This window comes from Scyliorhinus torazame, chromosome 2 (assembly GCF_047496885.1).
Source record: "Scyliorhinus torazame isolate Kashiwa2021f chromosome 2, sScyTor2.1, whole genome shotgun sequence".
In the NCBI taxonomy this organism is placed as follows: domain Eukaryota; kingdom Metazoa; phylum Chordata; class Chondrichthyes; order Carcharhiniformes; family Scyliorhinidae; genus Scyliorhinus; species Scyliorhinus torazame.
The window spans coordinates 292727197-292752081 of NC_092708.1; the positions used below are offsets into that span (position 1 = coordinate 292727197).

Below are 24885 nucleotides of genomic sequence, written 5' to 3' on the forward strand. Positions count from 1 at the left end.
TTCCTGGCTCTTCTTAGCTCTCTCTTTAGGTCCTGCCTAGCTAACTTGTAACTCTCGAGCACCCTAACTGAACCTTCATGTCTCATCTTTACATAAGCCTCCTTCTTCCTCTTGACAAGTGTTTTGACTGCTTTAGTAAACCACGGTTCCCTCTCTCGACCACTTCCTCCCTGCCTGACAGGTACATACTTATCAAGGACACGCAGTAGCTGTTCCTTGAACAAGCTCCACATTTCCATTGTGCCCATCCCCTGCAGTTTTCCTCTCCATCCGATGCATCCTAAGTCTTGCCTCATCGCATCATAATTGCCTTTCCCCCAGATATAACTCTTTCCCTGCGGTATATACCTATCCCTTTCCATCACTAAAGTAAACGTAATCGAATTGTCGTCACTATCACCAAAGTCTACCTCCAAATCTAACACCTGTCCTGGTTCATTACCCAGTACTAAATCCAATATGGCCTCGCCTCTCGTTGGCCTATCTACATACTGTGTCAGGAAACCCTCCTGCACATATTGGACAAAAACGGACCCATCTAAAGTACTCGAACTATAGCGTTTCCAGTCAATATTTGGAAAGTTAAAGTACTTCAACCATGCCCTTTGCCTCCATGCATTCACCTATTCTTATGTCCCTAATCAGTTACACTTTCTCCTCTTTCTATTATTTTACTATTGCAATACCTATAGAAGACTTTTGGATTTCCTTTTATATTCTCTGCCAATCTCTTCCCGTATTCGCTCTTTGCTTCTCATTTATTTTTTCAATTCCCCTCACAACTTTCGCTCTTCAGTCTGGTTCTCGTTTGTGTTATCAATATGGCATTTGTCATGCGTATCATTTTCTGCTTCTTCTTACTCTATACCTCTTTCATCATCAAGGGTGCTCTGGCTTTGATTGCCCACTTTAACCCCTTTAGAGAATGTGCCTCGGTTGTACTCAAATCTGCTCTTTAAAGTTAGCCTATTGTCCTGTTTTAGTTTTCGATAGCAATCTTTGACTCCAGTTTACCTGTGCCAGATCCATTGTCACGTAATTAAAATAGACCTTCCCCCATGAATTATTTCTACTCCAGATTGCTCTTTGTCCTTTCTCATTGCTTACCTAAACGTCATCGCTATTTTTTCCCCCGTAGTAGTCACAGACTTCACAACTGCGTTTTTTCAGCTAAGTCATCTTCTGTGTTTCCTATTTAATAGTAATCAAAAAAAATCTCGTACTTAATGAGGAAATAAATCACTTTTAAGAAAGCTGGAAATAGTTGACCAAAAACCTATTTTGTGCTTTTTCTTTTAATACATTAATTCTACTGTGATAATGGGCCATTTTTGAAACATTCATGCCATGTAGTCAGGTGGACTGAAAGCTTGTCATTTTCATTTATGTCAAATTGTGTGATTTTGGGTTGTGTGTCAATAATCCTTGTGGAAAAGATATTGCAGCATATGTGAATTTACAGCTGGAAACATATGGCCACTTATTTACAAACTTACTCAACAAATGAAACCATTATAAATAGTGGTTTACGATTGGCATTATTGTAATGGGCCAAGATTCCATTTTACTTTGATGCAAAGTGCAATAAACATTGATGGGCAATGCTATCCCCAAAGTGACTGATTAAACTTCAAAAGGATTGTCTATTGCTCATAAATTTCTGTTCATTTTCATTAATATATGTATGGAATGTTGGCTGAGTGCAATAAATAAATGTGTCTTTTTAAGAGTTTGCTACAATTGTTATGGGTCAGGGTTTAGAGAATCCCAAAGTGTATCATGGAGTTCACCTGACCCACAACTTTTAATAGATTGTGGTATGGGGAGCACACGGCCCACTCTACAGGTGTGGTACAGCAGAAATGGACCAGTATTTTTTAAAACAAAACAATGTTTATTCTATGAATTCAAGTTAACCTTTTTAAAACAAACAGTGAATTCAAAGACAACCCCCAAAGAATACAACACTAAGTAATCCTTTAAACTGTCTTTTTAACATCCAAAAGACTTAACAAACCTTTAAACAGGAGCACATTAGGTTCACATTCACTATTGAGTACATTTATAATTCTGAATTCACCAAATGATCCAGAGAGTGTCTTTGGATGGCAGAGATCAACAGGACAGCTCTTTGTTTAACTTCAGCTGCAGCTCACTGGAAAACCCAGACACACCCAAGCTTTTTCTCAAAGTGAAACTAAAAAGCAGAACCAGAGCTCAGCTCCACCCACACTCTGACATCACTGCAGTAACATGAGCAGCTAACCATTTCTTAAAGCGACATTCTCATGACACAATGGACTGGGGGAAAAAAAATCAACATACTTCAAATAGTCAACACAGTTGTGCATAGTATAAAATACTGATTAATCCCTGATTATTTGCATTTGTGAATCATTTAATATGTAAATAAATTTGGACAGTAATTTAGTACAAAATCACCCGACATTGCCTGCTGAGTATTTCCAGCATTTGTATTTCCAAATCACCTAGCTTTGTGATACATTCTAGGTTTTAAATTGGCAGATGTAGTAGGCAAGCCCTTTTTTATCCTCAGCCCTTTTGTGGTGTTAGGAATTGCATGCCTTTGCTTCTTCTAGAAGATTGTCTTCCTGTAAATATTCTTCCAAAAGCTCTAAAAACTGAGGAGGATTTAGAGAAAGGTCAATGCTCTTTGCTCTGGATGGCACTATTATCTCCAGAGTTTCCTGCTCTATCGATGTAAGAGCTTGGATGCAAGCTGGTTTTTTAACTCTCCCTATCATTATGGGTAATTTTGTCCTGCCAAAAGAGAGGGATGGTTCGTGAGTAGTTATTGAAAAGGGATGTGCTCATGTGTGGGGCTTCCTTATATAATGTGTGAGCTGGGAGGGAGAAGAAGCAAGTTGCAAGCAGGATGGAAATGTGTCAATGTGAAGAACCATTGGTTATGATATAACAAAATTCCATGGGCACGGAAAAGGTTCCAGTGGATTGGAAAAATGCTAACATAACGCCCTTATTCAAAAAAGGGAGGGAGGCAGAATGTGGGAAATTACAGACCAGTTAATTTAACATCTGTTGTTGGAAAATTGTTAGAATCAATTATCAAGGACGTAATATCAGGACATTTGGAAAGCCAAAGCGCTATCCATCAGAGTCAGCATGGTTTTATGAGGGGGAAATCATGTTTGACTAATTTGCTTGAGTTCTTCGCAGATGTAACAAGCAAAGTGGATAATGGGGATCCTGTAGATGTAGTATATCTGGACTTCCGGAAGGCATTTGATAAGGTGCCGCAAAGAAGGTTAATTCACAAGGTGATTATTAGCTTGGATAGAAGACTGGCTGATGGACAGGAGACAAAGAGTCGGGATAAATGGGTCTTTTCTGAATGGCAAGATGTAACTAGTGAGGTGCCACAGGATTCGGTCCTTGGGCCCCAGCCAAATTTGCAGATGACACAAAATAGGTGGGACAGTAAGTTGCAATGAGGAAATAAAAACCTTACAAATCGATATAGATAGATATAGATAGGTTAGGAGAGTGGGCCAAAATGTGGCAGATGGATTTTAGCGTGGATAAGTGTGAGGTCATGCATTTTGGTGGAATAAATGGAAAGGCAACTTATTATGTAAATGGGGAGAGACTTCGGGGTGCTCCGATGCAGAGGGATCTGGGTGTCCTCGTGCATGAGTCACAGAAAATGAGCATGCAGGTGCAGCAGATAATAAGGAAAGCAAATGGAATGTTGGCATTTATAGCAAAACGTAATTGAGTATAAAGGTAAGGAAGTGTCGTTGCAACTATACAAGGTATTGGTAAGACTGCACCTGGAATATTGTGCACAGTTTTGGTCCCCTTATTTGAGGAAAGATGTAGTGGATTTGGAGGCAGTTCAGAGGAGGTTCACTAGATCGATTCCAGAGATGAGGGGTTTGTCGTATGAGGAGAGATTGAACAGTTTTGGCCTATACTTTCTAGAGTACAGAAGAATGAGGGGAGATCTAATTGAGCTATACAAGATGCTCAAAGGTATGGATAAAGTAGACGTGGAGCTGATGCTTCCTCTTGTGGGGCATTCTAAAACGAGCGGTCATAATCTTAGAATAAGAGGTAGCAAATTTAAAACAGATTTGAGGAGGAACTAATTGTGAATCTGTGGAATTTGCTACCCCAGAGTGCGGTGGATGCAGGGACAGTGAGTAAATTTTAAGGAGGAGTTAGACAGATTTTAATTGGTAATGGATTGAAGGGTTATGGAGAACGGGCAGGATGGTGAAGTTGAGGTCAGGATGGGACCAGCCATGATCACATTGATGGTGTATAGGCTCGGGAGGCTAAATTGCACATTCCTGCTCCTAGATCATGTGTTCTAGGGAGGAGATGCTCTGCTGATTTCTCAATCAAGCTCCTGTAACATTGTAGGTAGCAGATGAGGAACATATTAGCCATGATAGAATGGTGGAGCAGACTCAATGGGCTGAATGGTCCAATTCTGCTCCTGTATCTTATGAACTTATGAAGAATGTGACTAGGCTGTGAAGTGAGAAAGTAGTCATGAGAGAAGATCATTGTTTATCATTTGCTACCAGGTGAGAACAGAATGCTGTTTGTGCCTGTTGTTAAGGCAGCAAGTAACAGGTCAGGTCACTGAAGCATTTGAATCTTTGAAATCAGATCCTGGGGTGACACTCCATGAGTTGACTATCAATACAGTACTTGCTGTAAGATCTGATTTTGCAACTTTGTTCCATCAGACCATAAAGAGTTCGGAAAGAGTAGATATAGAGTAACTGTTCCCATTGGTGGAAGGATCAATAACCAGAGAGCACAGAGGTAGTTTGTAAGAATATTGTTACACACAGGAGAGAGGCAAACAAACCTTCTTCAACCTCACATTGTCTGTCCATATTTTGAATTATTTTTAAAGTAGGTTGTGGCATATTTTCCCAAACCCTCAGCTTACATGCTCCAATTTTAACACGCAACAAACTCTCTTTACGATTAACTCAGAAGGTTAGTTTATTTCACATTCAAACCATGGGAGTTGTTGGTGGTTGGAAATGTTCATAACCTCACATGCGCGCACACACACACATAAACAGTAAGGAGGGGGATTTAAAAAATAGTTTTTATAACTATGGAACAACAGTAAAAAATGAATATTTGTTCACATGATTTAAAGAGTCAAGAAAGACAAAGCCCAGAGGGTTTTTCCTTTTTGGAGGATTTCAGTCCGGATCAGTTACTGGTTGGAGACAGCAGCACATAAATCCTTGGGCTGGATTCTCCACAGTCTTGCTCCGAAATCGCAGCCAGCGCAGGGGTGGAGATTCCACTTTCATGCCGTAATCGGGCCCGGCGCCGGTTCGGCAATTCTCCGGGACCTGAAAATCGGCGTGACCGCGGAGTATGCCGGGTGGCTGGGGGCCCATTGACAGAGGCCTGCCCAGCAAAACCCCGATCCCGACCGGCTGAGTTCCCGACGGCGTGGAACTAACCACCTATTGCCGGTCAGGATGCTTGCATGGTGGTTGGGGGCAGGGGGATCGGACACCGGGCCGGGGGGTGGGGGGGGGGGGCCTTATTGGCGGCCGGGGGTTAGATCTGCGCGGTTAGATGCTCGGGCGCGCGGCCGATCGGGGGGGGGTCTCATTTTTCCGTCTGCCTCCGCGGTCCAAGTCCACCATGGAGCTCGGCGCGGCCGCTGGAGGCCGCTGCCATGCACATGCGTGGACTCCAAACCGGAAGTGTGGGGGCCCGTATCCACAGCTAAAGCTGCGAGATTTACTCCGGGTCCCTGTTAGCCCCCTGCAGGGCATTGAATTCGTTCATCTTTTTAATAGGAATTTCAGGAGTAAAATTCCATCGTTTTTACGCCGGCATGGGGACATAGTCCCATTTTGGTAGAATCCAGCCCCTTGTAAGAAAATGAGGATGCTTTTAAAGTACAAGAGGTTTTCAGGAATTGAGAGATGGTGGCCAGCTGCCTGACTGTTGGTCTTTTCAGGTTGGAAGTAATCAGGAAAATGCTTGTTTCTCAGTTCTCAGCTGAATATGGAGATTTCTCAATGGTCACCTGAGTCATGTGACTTCCACAATGATTTCAAAAGGGATGCTTATCTGGTGTCTCGGTATGGCCTTTGTTTTGTGGCTGAAAATGTCCCAGTCATTAGCCTCTGAAAGTGTCACCACCAGGTTGAAGATCTTCTATCAGGAACCATTGTCAGGGCCTATCCTGTGACTGTGCTCGAGGGGGTAAGCTTATCAAGATGCAAATGACATCAATTGTCCCCTCAAAGGTCACCTTTTGAAATGGACCTGGTCAGTCCCAGGTGTGAGATGGGTCTGTTAACGACACTGCAGGAATAACATGTTTCAACCTCTGCATGTCTCCTAGTTTTGGCCTTCAGTGGGTGTGAGATTCTACAAGGTTGAGAAGGAAACACTTTTGTTCTTGTAACTACTGTTAGAAGCTTCCAGGACAGGTGGCTAATCCTGTGAGTCACGTGACCTGTAGTAACAATATTTTCCCTCCAGCAAATGTTCATTTTAAATACAAATATAGTTTGATGCAAATTGTTTTGATTCATTTTCATGTCATATTGACGTGACAATATCATGGAGGAAAGTGAGGCAGAGAGGTTTAGAACAAAGAACAAAGAAATGTACAGCACAGGAACAGGCCCTTCGGTCCTCCAAGCCCGCGCCGACCATGCTGCCCGACTAAACTACAATCTTCTACACTTCCTGAGTCCGTATCCCTCTATTCCCATCCTATTCATGTATTTGTCAAGATGCCCCTTAAATTAGGGATGGAATTCCAGAGTGCAGAGCTAGGTAGCTAAAGACACAACCAAAAATAGTGGAGTGGGAGTTGGGCGGTGTAGTGGAACAGTGGTTAACACTGCTGCCTCTCAGCACCAGGGATCCAGGTTCAGTTCTGGCCTTGGGTCTGTGTGGAGTTTCTACGTTCTCCCTATATCTGCGTGGGTTGCTTCTGGGTGCTCTGCTTTTCTCCCACAATCCAAAGATGTACAGGTTAGATGGATTGGCCATGATAAAATTGCCCCTTAGTGTCCAGGGATGTGCAGATTAGATGGGGATATGGAAATTGGGCAGGAATGGGCCTAGCTGGGGTGCTCTTTCAGAGGGTCAATGCAGACTTGTTGGGCCAAATGCGCTGTAGGGATTCTATGATTTCAATTGGGGATGCTCAAGGGGCCAGTATTAGATAATTACAGATGTTGTGCATCTAAAGGAAATTACAGAGCTAAGCAGGGACAAGGTCATGGTGGGATTTGAAAACCAGGATAAGAATTCTCCAGAGATTTGTTTGTGAGTCGGGGGGTTATTCTCCGGCAGTGTTGCATCCTGCGCAAATCCTGCTATGTTAGGAGAATTCTGGGAGAGGCCCGAAATGAGACTTGGGCCGGGCACCAAAAAGTTTCCGGTGTTCCTGGCCCGCTCCAGCTGGCGTGATCAAGTTCTCACCCAGAGTGGGCAAGAACCTGATCAGAGATTAAAGTCGAATGCAGCAGCCTCCTCCTGGAATGCTCCCGCATCCACAGGAAATCACCCAGGCATGAATCATTACTGGTCATCAAAAGCGGGCACCATGCGCCATGGGCTCTGAGGGCGAGCAAGCAGGTGAATACCCCTCTCCATTACCTCCAGCCACTGGCTAGATGATGTGGGTGGGGGGTCATTCAAGAGAGCTGGAGTATGGAGGGCTTGGGCTGGGCTGGAGGGAGCCAGGTCGGTGGTCTCCCCCGGGATCAGGGTAGCTTTGAGTCTGTGAAGCCTTGAAGCCTGCATTCTTTCATGTTCAGCACCCCATAACAGGGCAAAGTGCAGCTGCAGCCTGTCTGCCCTAAAATCCTCTCACAGGACAGATTCATTCTGAAGCCTGTCTCTTGAAGAATAATTTCATTCCACTTGAAGTATCAATAGGCTCTTTGTTTTTACTGTTGCAGAATGCTTTCTTTAATCCTTTTGTATGCCGTTGTTTACATTGGTTTTTCACACCCTATTGACTGTTACAAGTCTCTTGATCGATAGCTGAAGGCTATCTCAAAGGAGGGTGAACGTTTTAATGGCACTTCATGGTGCATTAACTCTGAAGTGCTTCCTCTTTTGCGCAGGTTTTCCTGTCTGAGTGTATTTTTTCTGTAGAGGATTTTTTTCTACTCTGAATTGCTTCCTAGAAAGAGCAGGGGCGGGATTCTCCAATAATGGGGCTATGTACCTATTCCAGTGTCAAAAGAAGGTCCAGAGTGATTCTCCTATCTGAAGGGGGCTCGCAGGGCCCTGGGTACTCCTCGCAGCTCTGGCTGCCGATACGGGGCCCTGCCCATCTGGTCGGGAGTCTGCGCATGCGCACAGAGGCGCAACATGGTGGACTCACAATGCAAAGCGGCCCGGAAAATATAGGCCGCCCGAGATCACGCGTGCCCCCGTGGATCGGTGGCCCCCAATCGCTAGCGTGGCCGTTCATGAGGCCCCGCCTCCTGGTGAAGGATCCCCCGTCCCTCCACCAGGGCGGCCGCGGACTGAGTCCACAGCTGCCACCGACTGTTCCCGACAGGCAAAACGTGATTAGAACCATGCCGTTGGGAACTCAGCCAGTTTTCGTCGGTGAATTGTGGGGGGCCTCTGTCAATTGCATGCGCGATTCGCGAGAATTCTCTGGGGAGCGGAGAATCGCTGGAGCGGTGTCGCGCCGGTTTTCGGCATCAACGACCATTCCCCCCCCCCGCTGATCGTGATTTTGGCTCAGAGAATTCTGCCCCAGGTGTCCTGTCCAATTTTTTCAGAGTGGGTTTGTTTAAAGTCTGAAGTGCTTCTAGAAAGAGCAGGTGCTCTGTCTGACCGCAGTTTTTTTTGGACTGGATCTTTCTCAACCTCTGATGCCTGAATATCATGCCTGCACTGGAAGTACCTTTCCACAATAGAAGCAGCTGGCACCACTGAGACATTAAAGTGTAGATGTTCCTCAGTGAGGACCTTCTTGCAGCCATTGTTGAATTCTCTGGATAGATGTGATAACCACCCCAGGGGGCACGGGGGCTGTTGTAGCCCCCAGGTGGTCTGGGTTATGGCTGGACAGTACCTTGGCACTGCTTCCTGCCAGATTGGCACTGTCAGGGTGCCTGGGGTTAGTGCCAGGTTAGCACTGCCAAGAAGTGGGGCCTGAAAGGAGGGACTGAGGGTGAGCCTGAAGATTTGTTCGCCATAGTCGGGTGTCGTTCACTTGGGGGGGTGGGAGTGCAGTTGACAGAAATGGAAGGGGAGTCTTTGGCGGCGGGAAGGGGTGGGGGAAAATGCTGGTGAGAAGTAGGGGGACTATTGGGTTATTCTGAGATTGGTGTGCCCTTTTTAAAGGGCCCCCCAATCTCTGAACATCCGGCCTTGGGTCCGACACCTCATTTTTGGCGCCAATCACCCCTTGCTCCAAACCAAGTGTGAATGGATTGCGATCTGGATCGCACCAATCCACGCAGTAAGAATCACACCTCATTTCCCACTGGAGACCACACTTGGAAATTTTGGGGAGAATTGCACCCTGGGTGTTTGCTCTTGGCTTTAATATTCTGATGCTTTTCTCAAACTTCTGTAGAACACAGGTCATGTCTCAAATGCAGTATTATTTCCAGTTCTGCGCACTACACTTTCGGAAGAACATGAACGCATTATAAAGAGCACAGAAAAGATTCATGAGAATGGTTCCAGCGATGAGAAATTTCAGTTACATAGCTATATTGGAGAAGTTGGGATTTTTCCACAACTTACCCAATAACCACTGCCGGTTAAAACTCCCTTTGTAAATTCATGAAACTGGATCTCTTGTGAACTACTAAACATAGAGGTCCGTGTAAAATGTGATAAGTCACACATAGAACATAGAACATAGAAAATACAGCACAGAACAGGCCCTTCGGCCCACCATGTTGTGCCGAACTTTTGTCCTAGATCAAGAACAAATTAATCTACACCCGAGCATTCTACTGTAATCCATGTATCTATCCAATAGCCGCTTGAAGGTCCCTAATGTTTCCGACTCAACTACTTCCACAGGCAGTGCATTCCATGCCCCCACTACTCTCTGGGTAAAGAGCCTACCTCTGACATCCCCCCTATATCTTCCACCATTCACCTTAAATTTATGTCCCCTTGTAATGGTTTGTTCCACCCGGGGAAAAAGTCTCTGACTGTCTACTCTATCTATTCCCCTGATCATCTTATAAACCTCTATCAAGTCGCCCCTCATCCTTCTCCGTTCTAATGAGAAAAGGCCTAGCACCCTCAACCTTTCCTCGTAAGACCTACTCTCCATTCCAGGCAACATCCTGGTAAATCTTCTTTGCACCTTTTCCAAAGCTTCCACATCCTTCCTAAAATAAGGCGACCAGAACTGCACACAGTACTCCAAATGTGGCCTTACCAAGGTTTTGTACAGCTGCATCATCACTTCACGGCTCTTAAATTCAATCCCTCTGCTAATGAAAGCTAGCACACCATAGGCCTTCTGCACAGCTCTATCCACTTGAGTGGCAACTTTCAAAGATCTATGAACATAGACTGCAAGATCCCTCTGCTCCTCCACAATGCCAAGAACCCTACCGTTAACCCTGTATTCCGCATTCATATTTGTCCTTCCAAAATGGACAACCTCACACTTTTCAGGGTTAAACTCCATCTGCCACTTCTCAGCCCAGCTCTGCATCCTATCTATGTCTCTTTGCAGCCGACAACAACCCTCCTCACTATCCACAGCTCCACCAATCTTCGTATCATCTGCAAATTTACTGACCCACCCTTCAACTCCCTCATCCAAGTCATTAATGAAAATCACAAACAGCAGTGGACTCAGAACTGATCCCTGCGGTACGCCACTGGTAACTGGCTGAATATTTGCCATCCACCACCACTCTCTGACTTCTATCGGTTAGCCAGTTCGTTATCCAACTGGCCAAATTCCCCACTATCCCATGCCTCCTTACTTTCTGCATAAGCCTACCATGGGGAACCTCATCAAATGCCTTACTAAAATCCATGTACACTACATCCACTGCTTTACCTTTATCCATGTGCTTGGTCACCTCCTCAAAGAATTCAATAAGACTTGTGAGGCAAGACCTACCCCTCACAAATCCGTGCTGACTATCCCTAATCAAGCAGTGTCTTTCCAGATGCTCATATGTCCTATCCCTCTGTACCCTTTCCATTACGTTGCCTACCACCGAAGAAAGACTAACTGGCCTGTAATTCCCAGGGTCATCCCTATTCACTTTTTTGAACAGGGGCACGATATTCGCCACTCTCCAATCCCCTGGTACCACCCCTGTTGAGAGTGAGGGCGAAAAGATCATTGCCAACAGCTCTGAAATTTCATCTCTTGCTTCCCATAGAATCCTTGGATATATCCTGTCAGGCCCGGGGGACTTGTCTATCCTCAAGTTTTTCAAAATGCCCAACACATTTTCCTTCTTAACAAGTATCTCCTCGAGCTTACCAGTCTGTTTCACACTGTCCTGTCCAACAATATGGCCCCTCTCATTCGTAAATACTGAAGAAAAGTACTCGTTCAAGACCTCTCCTATCTCTTCAGACTCGATACGCAATCTCCCGCTACTGTCCTTGATCGGACCTATCCACGCACTAGTCACTCTCATATTTCTCACATATGTGTAAAAGGCCTTGGGGTTTTCCTTGATCCTACCCGCCAAAGATTTTTCATGCCCTCTCTTAGCTCTCCTAATCCCTTTCCTCAGTTGCCTCCTGGCTATCTTGAATCCCTCCAGCGCCCTGTCTGAACCTTGTTTCCTTAGCCTTACATAAGTATCCTTCTTCCTCTTAACAAGACATTCAACCTCTCTTGTCAACCATGGTTCCCTCACTCGACCATCTCTTCCCTGCCTGACAGGGACATACATATCAAGGACACGTAGTATCTGTTCCTTGAACAAGTTCCACATTTCAATTGTGTCCTTCCCTGACAGCCTATGTTTCCAACTTATGCACTTCAGTTCTTGTCTGACAGCATCGTATTTACCCTTCCCCCAATTGCAAACCTTGCGCCCTGTTGCACGCACCTATCCCTCTCCATTACTAAAGTGAAAGTCACAGAATTGTGGTCACTATCTCCAAAATGCTCCCCCACTAACAAATCTATCACTCACCCTGGTTCATTATGAAGTACCAAATCCAATATGGCCTCCCCTCTGGTCGGACAATCTACATACTGTGTTAGGAAAGCTTCCTGGACACACTGCACAAACACCACCCCATCCAAAATATTTGATCTAAAGAGTTTCCACTCAATATTTGGGAAGTTGAAGTCACCCATGACTACTACCCCGTGACTTCTGCACCTTTCCAAAATCTGTTTCCCAATCTGTTCCTCCACATCACTGCTGCTATTGGGGGGCCTATAGAAAACTCCCAACAAGGTGACTGCTCCTTTCCTATTTCTGACTTCAACCCATACTACCTCCGAAGGCAGATCCTCCTCGAACTGCCTTTCTGCAGCTGTTATACTATCTCCAATTAATAATGCCACCCCCCACCTCTTTTACTACCCTCCCTAATCTTATTGAAACATCTATAACCAGGAACCTCCAACAACATTTCTGCCCTCTTCTATCCAAGTTTCCGTGATGGCCACCACATCGTAGTCCCAAGTATCGATCCATGCCTTAAGTTCACCCACCTTATTCCTGATGCTTCTTGCGTTGAAGTATACACACTTCAACCCATCTCCCTGCCTGCAAGTACTCTCCTTTGTCAGTGTTACCTTCTCCACTGCCTCACTACACGCTTTGGCGTCCTGAACATCGGCTACCTTAGTTGCTGGACTACAAATCCGGTTCCCATTCCCCTGCCAAATTAGTTTAAACCCTCCTGAAGAGTACTAGAAAACCTCCCTCCCAGGATATTGGTGCCCCTCTGGTTCAGATGCAACCCGTCCTGCTTGTACAGGTCCTACCTTCCCCAGAATGCGCTCCAATTATCCAAATACCTGAAGCCCTCCCTCCTACACCATTCCTGCAGCCACGTGTTCAGCTGCACTCTCTCCCTATTCCTAGCCTCGCTATCACGTGGCACCGGCAATAAACCAGAGATGACAACTCTGTCTGTCCTGGTTTTTAACTTCCAGCCTAACTCCCTAAACTCGTTTATTACATAATTTACATTTTGTAATCCAGGACATTTAGTGAATCTGATTTCGTAAATGGATCATTAGGGAAAGGACAATACATTTTCAAAATATCAGCTGCCAACTTTTAAACAGAAAACAAACCTGAAAAAGGTTTTTCATTTTTGTTCCCTTTTAGGACTCCTTAAGCTGTATTGAACCAGGCCTAATGGATTTGAATGTCTTGCATGAAGATTCACTGGAATGGGATGAAACAGACATGAGTAATAACCTGATTGGTATCCAAGATGAAACACCTGCTGATCTTGAATGCAAGCAGAATGATGCATCAAAATTCTCACCAGGCCTCATCAATAATCTTGCTGATGAACTTATGTTGGATCAATATACCAATGGCCCTGGAGAATCATTATATAGTCCTGGTGAGGCACCTTCTTCCTCATGTCCTTATATCTATCAGGTCTACAGCCAACATAATGTACAACTCCATGGAAAAAAACATACGTCATTCTTCAAGAATGCCTCAATTGTATCTAATTCAAAGCATCCAACCAATTTAGTAATGAGTGCAAGTAAAGATTCATCTTTCTCATCTGAAGATTCTTTGCCAGACCTACTGGGTGATTTGATTCCGGAAAAAGAGGACAAACCAACATCACAGGGTGAGCGTGGAATAGTCAGTGAGGATGGTCGAGAAGCTATAACAAATTCTCAAACGTCTCTACCAAATCAGATTGATCAAGCTCAAACTAAATATGTCCAACCATTGCACCCCTTAATAGAATTGAAACATAAAGATTGTCCAATTCAGTCATGCATTTGTCAAAGACCAGGTTCAATTGAAAAAAGGGAAACGAAGAATGCAGCAAGAATACCAAGAACAAAAAATGAAGTAGAATTGTCAAAAAATCTTCAATCACTGTCTCTGAGTAATGAAGAAAATTTACAGCCCTTTGATATCAATAAAATCACTTCAAAAGATTTTTCAAATGATCTAGAGGCACAATATGATGTGTTCACGTTTTATGACTATTCTTACCTGCAGGGCCCTGAGCTTGAGTTAAATATGACTATAACTCACTCATCTGAAGAAAAGGGAACTACTGATGGGCATATGTCCTCTAAACCTCATTCCCCTGAATTTATTTGTAAAAACGGGCTATCAGCTCCAGATTCCAAATCAGATTATGCTACATCAGAAAACTGCCTGCCAATAACATCAAGTGAAGGAAACCTTGGGACTTGTTATAGCAAAACAGATGACGACAGAATATCTCGAGATAATGTAAATGACACAGGTTTCACATTTTTGTCTCAGAGGTCATCAGTGGAATCGCTTTCAATTGCTGGCGACATATTTCAGCTTGAAACAAACAATCACAAAAATGGTGATCTCCAACACAGTACCTCCTTAGAGAGCTGGGCCATTCCTGACAAAACCACAGAGGAACTACTCAGTATCCACGGGTCAGGGGACATCATAGGTAGTGATGCAGTAGGGGAGCTAAGCAAGAGGACATTAGACCTGTTGAAACGTTTGGAAAACATTCAGAATCCAGTAAGTCCAAAAATGAAACGTAGTGTCTCTGATATCACACTACATAGTAACTCTCTCAAAATGTCGTTCACTGGGCAACTATCATTTGACGCTGCATCATCAGCAAATGAAGACTCTGCTGCTTCTCTCACAGAACTTAGCAGCAGTGATGAGCTCTCTTTGTGTTCGGAAGACATAATTGTTCATAAAAATAAAATTTCGGATTCCAATGCATCATTCAAAAAACACGTTAATCACTCAGTGACTGATGAAGCTGATGTCAATATAAGCATGATTGTTAATGTGTCTTGTACATCTGCTTGTACTGATGAAGAAGATGATAGTGATTTGCTTTCCAGTTCAACCCTTACACTAACTGAAGAAGAACTGTGCATTAAGGATGATGATGATTCCAGCATTGCCACAGATGATGAAATTAATGAAGAAAGCAGTCACATTTTAGATAGGGATTATATGAAGAATGAACTCCAACACTGGATTAAGCCATTTTTTTCTGTCACAAAGGAAAAGAAAAAAATGAATTCAGGAGAGAAGTATCGGTGCAGAACCGATTCAAGTAGTATCAGGTTACCACCCTTTAAAAATATTTCAACACTTTACCCATTTTTAAACAGTTCTGCGTTGATGCAGTCCGAGTCCAAAGACTGCAAGAATACTTCTCTCAAATTCAAACAGAATGGAATGGAGACTCTCAGACACTTCTGTACTGACCACTTAAAAGATGATGTAGAGAATGGCAATGTGGAAAAATCTCTATTAAAAGACAAAAAAGAACGAACTGAAGAGATAGACATCAATAAACCTCAGTCTTTTGAAAAGGAACACAATACTGACAACCCCCATTTAAAAGAATGTTCAAAACCTGAATTATTTCGGAGTGCATTTGAGCAAGAAACAGATGTTCCTTCTGCACAGTACATTCCATCTCCCCTGGCCCCCACACATTCTCCAAGGAAGAATAAAAAGCTGATCTGCTTGGAAGACAATGGGATTGCAAACCAACATTTATCATCATTTGCTTTTAACCTTGATGAAGAGCCTATTCTCTCAAAGAAACTTGAAAATTACAATGTTACAGTATTAGGTGAGAAGACAGTTCTGACAAGTGAATCTAAGAAACCTCAGCAGCATGATGGTTCCAATGCAGATTTGACACTTAACTGCCTTGGTGATGAATATAATATTATTAGTGAAGAGTCAGCTGTAAAATGTTCATCTCATCTTGATTCAGAAAACAAACAGTTGGAAGAAACTACTAAGGATTATGCCAATGATATTTCAAATTGTTCCTGCCATTCTAGTGTTCCTCATGACTTTGATGGTGAAGAAGATAGTTCCGTTCATAATTTTGTGATGGAAATAATTGATATGGCATCAACAGCCCTGAAGAACATATCCCAGCATGACTCTGAAATGATGAATCCAACCTCGGTGGCTCAGATCAAGGAAAAAGTATTGGAACATTCTCACCGTCCTTTGCAACTGCGAAAAGGAGACTTTTACTCTTACCTGTCCATATCATCACATGACAGTGATTGCGGTGAGGTGAACACTTGCATTGATGAGAAAAGCAGCACACCGCTGCCATCAGATTTTAATGATAAGGCCCAGATTGAAAGCAATGATGAAGATGATAACTTTCAGAGTGAAGGTTTTGAAGAACAATATACTGATCAACCTTGCTTATTTGAATCTACATTTCAAAAGGACACCGTTTCAGATAATAATCAATATTCTTTGACCAAAACGGTATCATTTTTTGACAGTAATGCATCACCATTGCCAAATGGTAAACTGGACATTGCAATGTCAAAAGCAAGTATGACACCAAGTAACCAAAATATGTGTGGTGGAAATCTAATTGAAACAAACAAAATTCCTGAAAACTCAATTACACTTTTAGACATCACTAATCAAATATGCAACACATCCGAAGACAATACCTTTCAAGCAGTAGAGTGCCATACTGAGAATCCTTACCTTAATTCTTTGCTGCCTAAAGCACAAACATGTCCTAATAAGTGTTTGTCAGATAATGGATCCTTTTTTGCCATGTCTAACCTTGAAATGCTTGAACCAAATGACCCTCCACTAAAGAGCGAGAGTGATGAAAATCATAAGTCGGTAAGACAGTCCCATGAAATAAATGTGGTGAAGGACACACAACCAAATAACGATCATTTTGAAAAACCAGGAGACACCTTCATCAAAATTCAATTTCCACATGAACATCCTGTTTATGAAAATCATCAAACTGCAGATTGTAAAGACAAACAGAAGCTTTCCACAAAAGAAAACCATTACGATGGAGACTCGCTTCAAAAAGAGGTGGGTTATGTGTTCTATTCAAAATCTATTATTTTATCATTTGCAGAAGCTACATTTTCTTCTATTTAGAAAAGAGATGGATAAAAAACCTGTTTTATTTATTCCCGGGCTGCAATCTGACAACGATTGCCACTCCGCGGAAGATCTGAACCAGTGGACCATAACTTCTGACTGGGGACAGTTGAGTTTGGTGGGTTGGGGGGTGGTGGAGTCATGGGTCAGAGGATGGGGGCTGCAGGGGTGTGGTCAGAGGATGAGGGTGAGGGGGGGAGGATTAAGTCCCAAAGAATTGCCGAGCCCCTTAATTTGTATTAATGAAATGTCATTAATTCAGCTATGCATAATGGGCGGGATTCTCCACTCCTGCGCCGAAGTGCCCACGCTGCCGTGAACGCCGTCGAGGTTCACCACGGCGCAAAACGGCGCATGCGTGGTTGCCATCCTCTCTGAGTCCGCCCCGCAAGAAGATGGCGGACGTATCTTGCGGGGCCGCGGAAGGAAGGAGGTCCTCCTTCAGAGAGGACGGCCCGACGATCGGTGGGCACCGATCGCGGGCCATGCCACTTTTGTGGGCCCCCGCAGGCCGCCCCCCCCCAAGCGTTCCCGCGCTCTTCCCGACAGCAGCGACCAGGTGTGGACGCCGCCGGGGGGAACCGGCCGTTTTGGCCTGGCCGCTCGGCCCACCCGGGCCTGAGAATTGCGGGGGGGCCGGAGAATCGCCATTTTGGGTGTCTCCAGCGATTCTCCGGCCTGCGGAACTCGACGGGGCCGTTCCCGCCGCTTGGGAGAATCGTGGGAGGGTGTCGGACCGGCGTCCCGGGAAATTTTGGCGGCCCAGGCGATTCTCCCAACCGGCGTGGGAGTGGAGAATCTCGCCCAATATGTGTGCTAAATGGCTCAGTGGAAATTAAGCCATTTCTAATTTGCCTCATACACATAAGCTATTTTACCTTGGCCCACCTAGCGCAAATGTTGTGGTACTGTTTTAAAATCAAGACTTAGAGCCTAGTTACTGCTCAGCTGCCATATTTACTGGGGCCCTCCTGTGGCAGGAAGGCCTACTTGCGACCTACCTACGGCCTCCCTCAATTCTTCAGCCTCCCCGGGAAGGCTGCAACTGGGCGCCAATCAGTGCTGGTCCACACAAACGTGGACCAGGTGGAATGGCACCCGGGGGGGTCTCTAGTGCCACTGAGCCCTCTGGGTGGTCAGGGTAAGTGCAGGGTGCCTCCCTGGCAATCCCTCTGGAAAGTGGGCATCTTGGCGCTGCTGCCCAGCACTGCCAAGGTGCCTGGATGGCACTGCCAAGTCAGCAGGAGCACTGCCTGGGAGTCAGTGCAAGGGTGCCCGATTGCCAGGGTGGCATTGCCAAGGACCAGGGGGCAAGAAGGGCCATGCCCATGAAATGATGATGGAGGGGGGTTTGAAAGGTGGGGGAGTGCAGGACATATAAGTCGGGGCCTCTGGGAAGTCGGGTTGGTGATGGGTGGGGGCCCTAGAAGGAAGTGGGTGCTGTAAGGGTGCTTGGGGGGCGGGGGGGGGGGGCTGAAAGGGGGGTCCCCAGGGACTCCATAGTGGGTGTCCCCACTTGGGGGGTGTAGTAGTGTCCATGTGTTTGGGGGGTGACATTGCCCATGGGTGGCGGTGTGGCTGACCCACACGCTCATTTACCATGGAGCACACTTTCAAAATGGTGGTCCGATCTCTGAGTTCAGCTCCCCAGTGCTAAAAAAATTCGAAGTGTGGGCTAAACTGGCGAGGAACTTCCCAGGGCCCCAAAAAGTGACTAAGTGTCATTAAATTATTGTGGGGAACGCACCGGCAAAGCCGGTGGGAAACTCCCTGAAAAACCCGCCACAAATTAACTTCAACATTTTTGGGGAGAATCGTGCCCAATGTCACCTTATGTTCTCCCACTGGAGCCGAATTGCAAATCAGGAAGCTATTTCCAATCATTAGCCATGCAAATTGATGAATCGTGAAGATTGTGAGGGATTTCCAAGGGAATCCTGTTATCAGGCTACCATTTTGAGCTGACTGCCCCCCTGCATCGCAATTCAGTCCCCCCCCCCCCCCCCCCCCGTTACATCGTAATACCGCCCTGCCCATGCAGTGCAATTCAGCCCCCCACCGCATCACAAATTAACCCCCCCCCCACCGCATCACAAATCCGCTAGGGTGTCTAGGTGGTACTGCCAGAGGCACTGTCAGGGTGCCAGGCTGGCAGTGCAAAGGTGGCATCTGGCCCATGCAGGGGATCAGGCCCAGAGCTGACCTGCCCTCATGAGCGGGCTCGAGGACCCTTTAATTGGTGAGTTGGGGGTTCCCGACGCTATGATGGAGGGTCTAGAGATCCAGGCGCCATTTAAAAATGGCGCCCCGATTTCTTCCTGCATTGGCAAGCAGAGCCAGTTAGTGCAGGCAATGGGACTAAGTGCGGCCTCAGCGGGGTGTTCCTCGCTGATGCCCAGAAATGAAACAGAGACCCGTTTAATAGCGGGGTTGTTTTCGGCAAACCGTGCCCGACACAGGACTCCGTTTCATTTCCTTGTCCTATTGAGATGTCTGGTGGAAAATCATCTTGACAATTGGGTCCTCACCTCACCCCAATTCTTGCATGTACTCTACTCAGTTGCTACAGTTGTGATGAGCTGGTAGGTGTAGCTTGGGACTTAATTGTTTAAAATAATGAACTGGTCACTGTGACAGTACTGTACTTTTAAAACACATGCAAACACACTCAAACAAAGATAATATGAAACTACATGACAATCATTTACAGCATCAAGATATCAATAATTATGCAATTGGGTAATTGGTTCTGATTCTATGGATATCATCTCTAATTTTCTGTCATTATTTCTTTATAGAATCATAGAAACCCTACAGTGCAGAAGGAGGCTCATCGAGTCTGTACTGCCCTCTGAAAGATCATCGTAGCCAGGCTCCCACCCTATCCCTGCCACCCCGTAACCACACTTAACCCGTATATCCCTGGTCACGAAGGGCAGATTTAGCAGGGCCATTCCACCTAACCTGCACACCCTTAGACTGTGAGAAAAAACCAGAGCATCCGGAGGAAATCTACACAAACACGGGGAAAAAGTGCAAACTCCACACAGTCACCCAAGGCCGGTATTGAACCCGGGTCCCTGGAGCTATGAGACAGCAGTGCTAACCACTGTGCCACCATGCTGCCACGATTAGCATAGTTTGTATTTCCTGCCCATTTGTTCTTTAAACATCTCTGAGGCTGTTCTTTTCCTTTACTTCTTATATAAGCTGCAGTTAAGTCAGAACCAACCAAACGAACTACCATACACTTGTTCACTTTTGTAAACAACTCTGATGGTACTTTGAAATCATCCAGTTCTTTAAACGCATTCATGAGCAGTTTTCTAGCTCACTTTAAGAGGGTAAAATGCTGCTTCAGCTATGCATTGGTGACATTAACAAGGTTTTAACAAGAACAATTTTGTTCCCCCAACGCCTTTCATGGGTTCACAAACCCATTTTCACATAGGCCGGATATCTCTGGTCATTTTGATTCAATTTTCCCGTCAGCAGCACCTGCGGATTTTGCAGTGCCGTGGAGTGGTTACAATGGGAAATCCCATTGACAAGCGGCGGGAAGATAGAATCCCGCCACGATTGAACGGTGCGTGGCCGAGAAATACGTGGCTGTGGGACCGGAGAATCCAGCCCATAGTCAATCTGGCACCACATGTTGCTGAATAGTCTGGTGGTGCTTACCACTAAATATTGTGCTGGGCACTCCATAAACTTCCAGAAGCCAATTACCCAGCAATAGGTATATTCAGAATATATCATCTGTGAAAAAACCTTTTTTCAAAAATAAAAGATATGGTCAAAATCTTAATATGGGTAATTATAATTATATTCACAGTTCATTTTGAAGAAATATATGGATTTTATTTTTATCACAATAAAAAAAATACAGATACAGAAAATGTTTGGAAAGAATGATGAACCATAGGTTGTGGTTTATGCTCCCAAGATTTATTCATTAGCAACAGAGTTTCAAGTGGGTTATGGTTCTGACTGAACTATACATTTCACACTTCATCATCGTATAATCATGTACAGAAATATTAAAATATTACATGAAGATTAATATTTGAATTGGGAACAAAATTGCTGAGTATCCAATATGATATGAAAGGTTTTCTTTCGATAATGCATTTGTTCCCAATTGTGATGTGCTTCTTATGTAATTCGAGAAAAACTTCATCGGCGATGGAGCTAAGTGTTACTTTACATTTAAAATAATAAATAATGTTTTGATATTCACAGTAAAATGCTATGACATCTGAAATTTCAAGAGGACTGTCAAAGAATACAAGTCATGTATAGGAAAGATTTACTATGATTCCCTTTGCTACATGGCTTAATCAAGTGGTGTGTTTTATGTTTACTAGATGTAAATGGGACTTCAGTAAAAACTACTAATAAATCAAGTGAAAATTTATGGTTTGCAGATCTCTAGCTCACAAAAATATACAACAGAGAATATTGGGAAAGCACAGAAGAGCGGAACCACTGATGCCAAAACTACAGCTTCTGTATGCCACCACAGTGAACTTGCGTGTGATTCCCATGCTGCAAGAACTGTACCCAAGGTATAGGATGTGAGTCAAATAAATATTATTTTCAGAGGTTTAAATATTAATTTGATTAATGTCCACCAGGCTCGCCTTTAGAAAGCAAAAGCTTCATGTGTATAGCGAACTATGTGGTATTTCAGTGTTACTGTGTTTGCAAAAGCTGATATAAAAGAGTCAATTTATATTGTGTAATTGTTGATAATCATGGATAATTATGCAAAACACAGAATAAGATCACAAAAGTTGACAAAACCTTCCGCTGCTCCTCTTTTCTTGATGGGCTTGCCTTTCCTGCATCTACCTTGGTGCATTCCAGTTTGAAGGCTTTGAGGGCTGCAATATAAAACTCATCAATCACATGCCTCCTATCCCATAATCTGGCTTGAAATATAAGCGATAACCTGCACCTGCTGTGTAACTGCCAGCTATTCATTGCAATTGCCTGGAAAGCTATAATAGCAAACAAAACCTATCAGAAGTTCTGTCCAGGAAGTATTCTGCTTGTACTTGAAGCCAAGTATGTTTTGTGATACCTTTTGTATTGAATTCTAGAATTAGCTCAAATTCATTTTTTATAAATAATTGCCTTTGACAATTTATTTTGACAAAAATACAGTTAATGCATAGAAATGCATATAGTTGTCTTTGTAAACAACTTCCTGTATCAGTTGTTACTTTCTGGATTCAATGCTTATTGCTCTTTTCTTTCTTCTACTTGTCATGTTTCTATATAAATGTAGAGATCAGTAGCAGCAAAGCAAGATCAAAGGCAAAGGTAATTAGCTAGATCGAGATATTTCGGCCTAATTTGGAAGGTGAATAAATGCATGTCCGGAGTGCCTCCGAGAAGCTGTAGAAGGGATGCACATTACATTTATCTCTTCAGCTGTATTCTGACTGTCATTTCTTCATAATCCTCATTACAAGCTCCTGCTCTTTGCTGCATGGTTTAATTATCCCAGACTGTGGAAATCAAACCCTATGGCTGGCCAGATGTTATTGCTTTCATGCTGACAGATCTAGGAAAAACCTGAAGTTTAAAATATATACAACAGAATAGATATGGAAGGGATTAGTTTTAAATATCTGTAATTAATGCATTTGACTGCATTGTTTTAGGCTCCTTGCTATACAGATAGTTTTCATGACTTCAGGTTTTTATATTCATGTGGAGCCCAATGATTGCTGCTTTATGTATCCATTATCACTGGGCTTTGCTTCAATCAATGTTGTTTGCATATTGACATATGTACCTGAGGGTGTTGTCTGCATACTGAAGATCACAGATGAGGATGAAAGGAGAACAAAGGAAAGGTCATACATGATAGTTACCTTCTCTAGTGAAGCTGTTATTGAACAATTATAAAAATCCAACAATGATTTAAAGTCATTTAATTGATTTTAGAGTACAACTGTTACTCTGTTAGATTTTTGATGTTAGCCAAAAAAATTCTCTCACACTATAAATGTTTTTATTTGGCATACATGTTTAGAAACAGCTCAAGTAGTTGTCTGTTGGTGACTATATAGTTCCAGTATTTTTTCTTATTCAAGCAGTTGTAACATTACTGTATAGAATGCTGACAGCAGAAAATATTTGTCACTCTTTATCGCTGCTAACTACAACATATATTTGTCTTTCTTCTCTCTAGAAATCTGGCTGTAACCTTGCTCCATTTTTGCCCATCTATTCCCAAGGTAGCCTCTAATCTAATTGAACCATCCTCTTCCTCACTGATATCGAAGACAAATTCCTTCCAAATGCGAGTTTTTCATGCAGGTGTGGTAATCTGGTTGCTTCTGCTGGTCCTGTGTATGGCAGTTGCTGTTACTCCCTTATTGGTAATACCAACAGATTGCAGCAAAGTCCGCCATTTTTCTTCTTCATGGACTCCTGTCCTAAGCTACCTCCAAGGACCTCCTCCATTCTGATCTACAGTTTATGAATATCCTTCTTCTTATGGTATAGGCACTTTTTGATATCTAAGACAATACTACATAATTTGCAAAGATATGAAGGTGTAACCTTGTGTCAATTCCTGCAATGGCATTTCACATATTGGTATATTGGATTAATGTTTGAATTTTATGGGAGAATGTATTCATCTCAACAAACACTCAATTTTTCAGAAACCACACACATATAGAAAATGTGAGTCCTATTATGCTACATGTGCTAAATTCAGCGAGAGGATCCATGAATATCATTAGAGTACTTAACTTTGACATATGACAAGGAGCATAATATTTCTAACTAGTCCATTTGAAATTTTTGTTTAGTCTTAATTATCATTTATTGCGACATTTAGTGTAAGTAATGTTAAATCAATACCAACATAGAATACATAGATCCAATCTATGCAACCCTGAGACTTATAAAACAACCTTATTGTGCTGTATATTGCAATTAGAGTATTTTAGTTCGGTACATGGTCAAGCTTTGTTATTTCTACTTCCTAAGATGGGAAGAGAAGAAATATTTTAACAATGTGTGCCTTGCCGTATTTCTTACACCTTTTGTTAAAAAGCTGCTTTCCCAGTTAAAAATTTGGCTCAAAGAGATGTGGTAGCAAGGTTATGCTGTGTGTATAATTTCTGTACATATGTACAAGAATATGCTAACATTCATGTATGATGATATACAATGCTTCCTTGTATTGTGTTAATGTGTCCAGTAATGTAGAAAATGTTAAGCCTTAAGCTGTTAGATTGCATGGGTAAATTAAAGTTGGCAAATAAAAATTACTTTATCAGACAACAAGTGGAGTGAGTTATTGGCTTTCAAAGAGGCAACCTTTCCTGCAAAATAAAAGTTAATAAGATGTTACATTTTTAGCATAGCTTAGTATTACAGCTTGTATGAAAAATATTATGTCAAAATATTTTTAAAATAAGCTGTGCCACAATTAAGAAGCTTGGAACAATGGAAATTGACATTGCATCACTTTTATCATAAACCTTCAACTATCTCACGCAACAATCAAAGCCACAGGGACATCCTAAAGAGGAAGTCACAAATCACAATAAATCACAATATTCCTGAGCTTTAAATATGCGCGAGTATTAGTATTAACATCAAAATTAAAGAGAAAAATTTTAACACAGCCCACATGGCACAAAAAAGGTGGGCATGCACATAGCTGAAATAGCTACGTAAAGAGTTATCACCTCATTTCCGCTTAATTCCCACTCATTGCTTATCTTTTTTTAGGAGACTGAGATGCCTGTCTCAC

The 24885-nt window shown here is 43.4% G+C and overlaps 1 protein-coding gene across 6 annotated transcripts in view; it reads left to right on the forward strand.

Annotated features, from left to right (window-relative positions):
- Nucleotides 1–24413, forward strand: part of akap6 (A kinase (PRKA) anchor protein 6) — a 1059704-nt gene extending 1035291 nt beyond the window's left edge. For 3 of the 6 annotated variants that reach the window (XM_072488434.1, XM_072488442.1, XM_072488460.1), the window contains 4 exons: nt 13320–17027; nt 21527–21667; nt 22393–22427; nt 23305–24413. In XM_072488434.1, coding sequence (XP_072344535.1) covers nt 13320–17027; nt 21527–21667; nt 22393–22427; nt 23305–23584 — 4164 coding nt within the window. In that variant the 3' untranslated portion in view covers nt 23585–24413. Of the gene's footprint in view, nt 1–13319; nt 17028–21526; nt 21677–22392; nt 22428–23304 lie in introns of all 6 variants that reach the window. The other 3 variants (XM_072488480.1, XM_072488451.1, XM_072488470.1) reach the window with 3 other exon arrangements.
- The last annotated feature ends 472 nt before the right edge of the window (nt 24414–24885 follow it).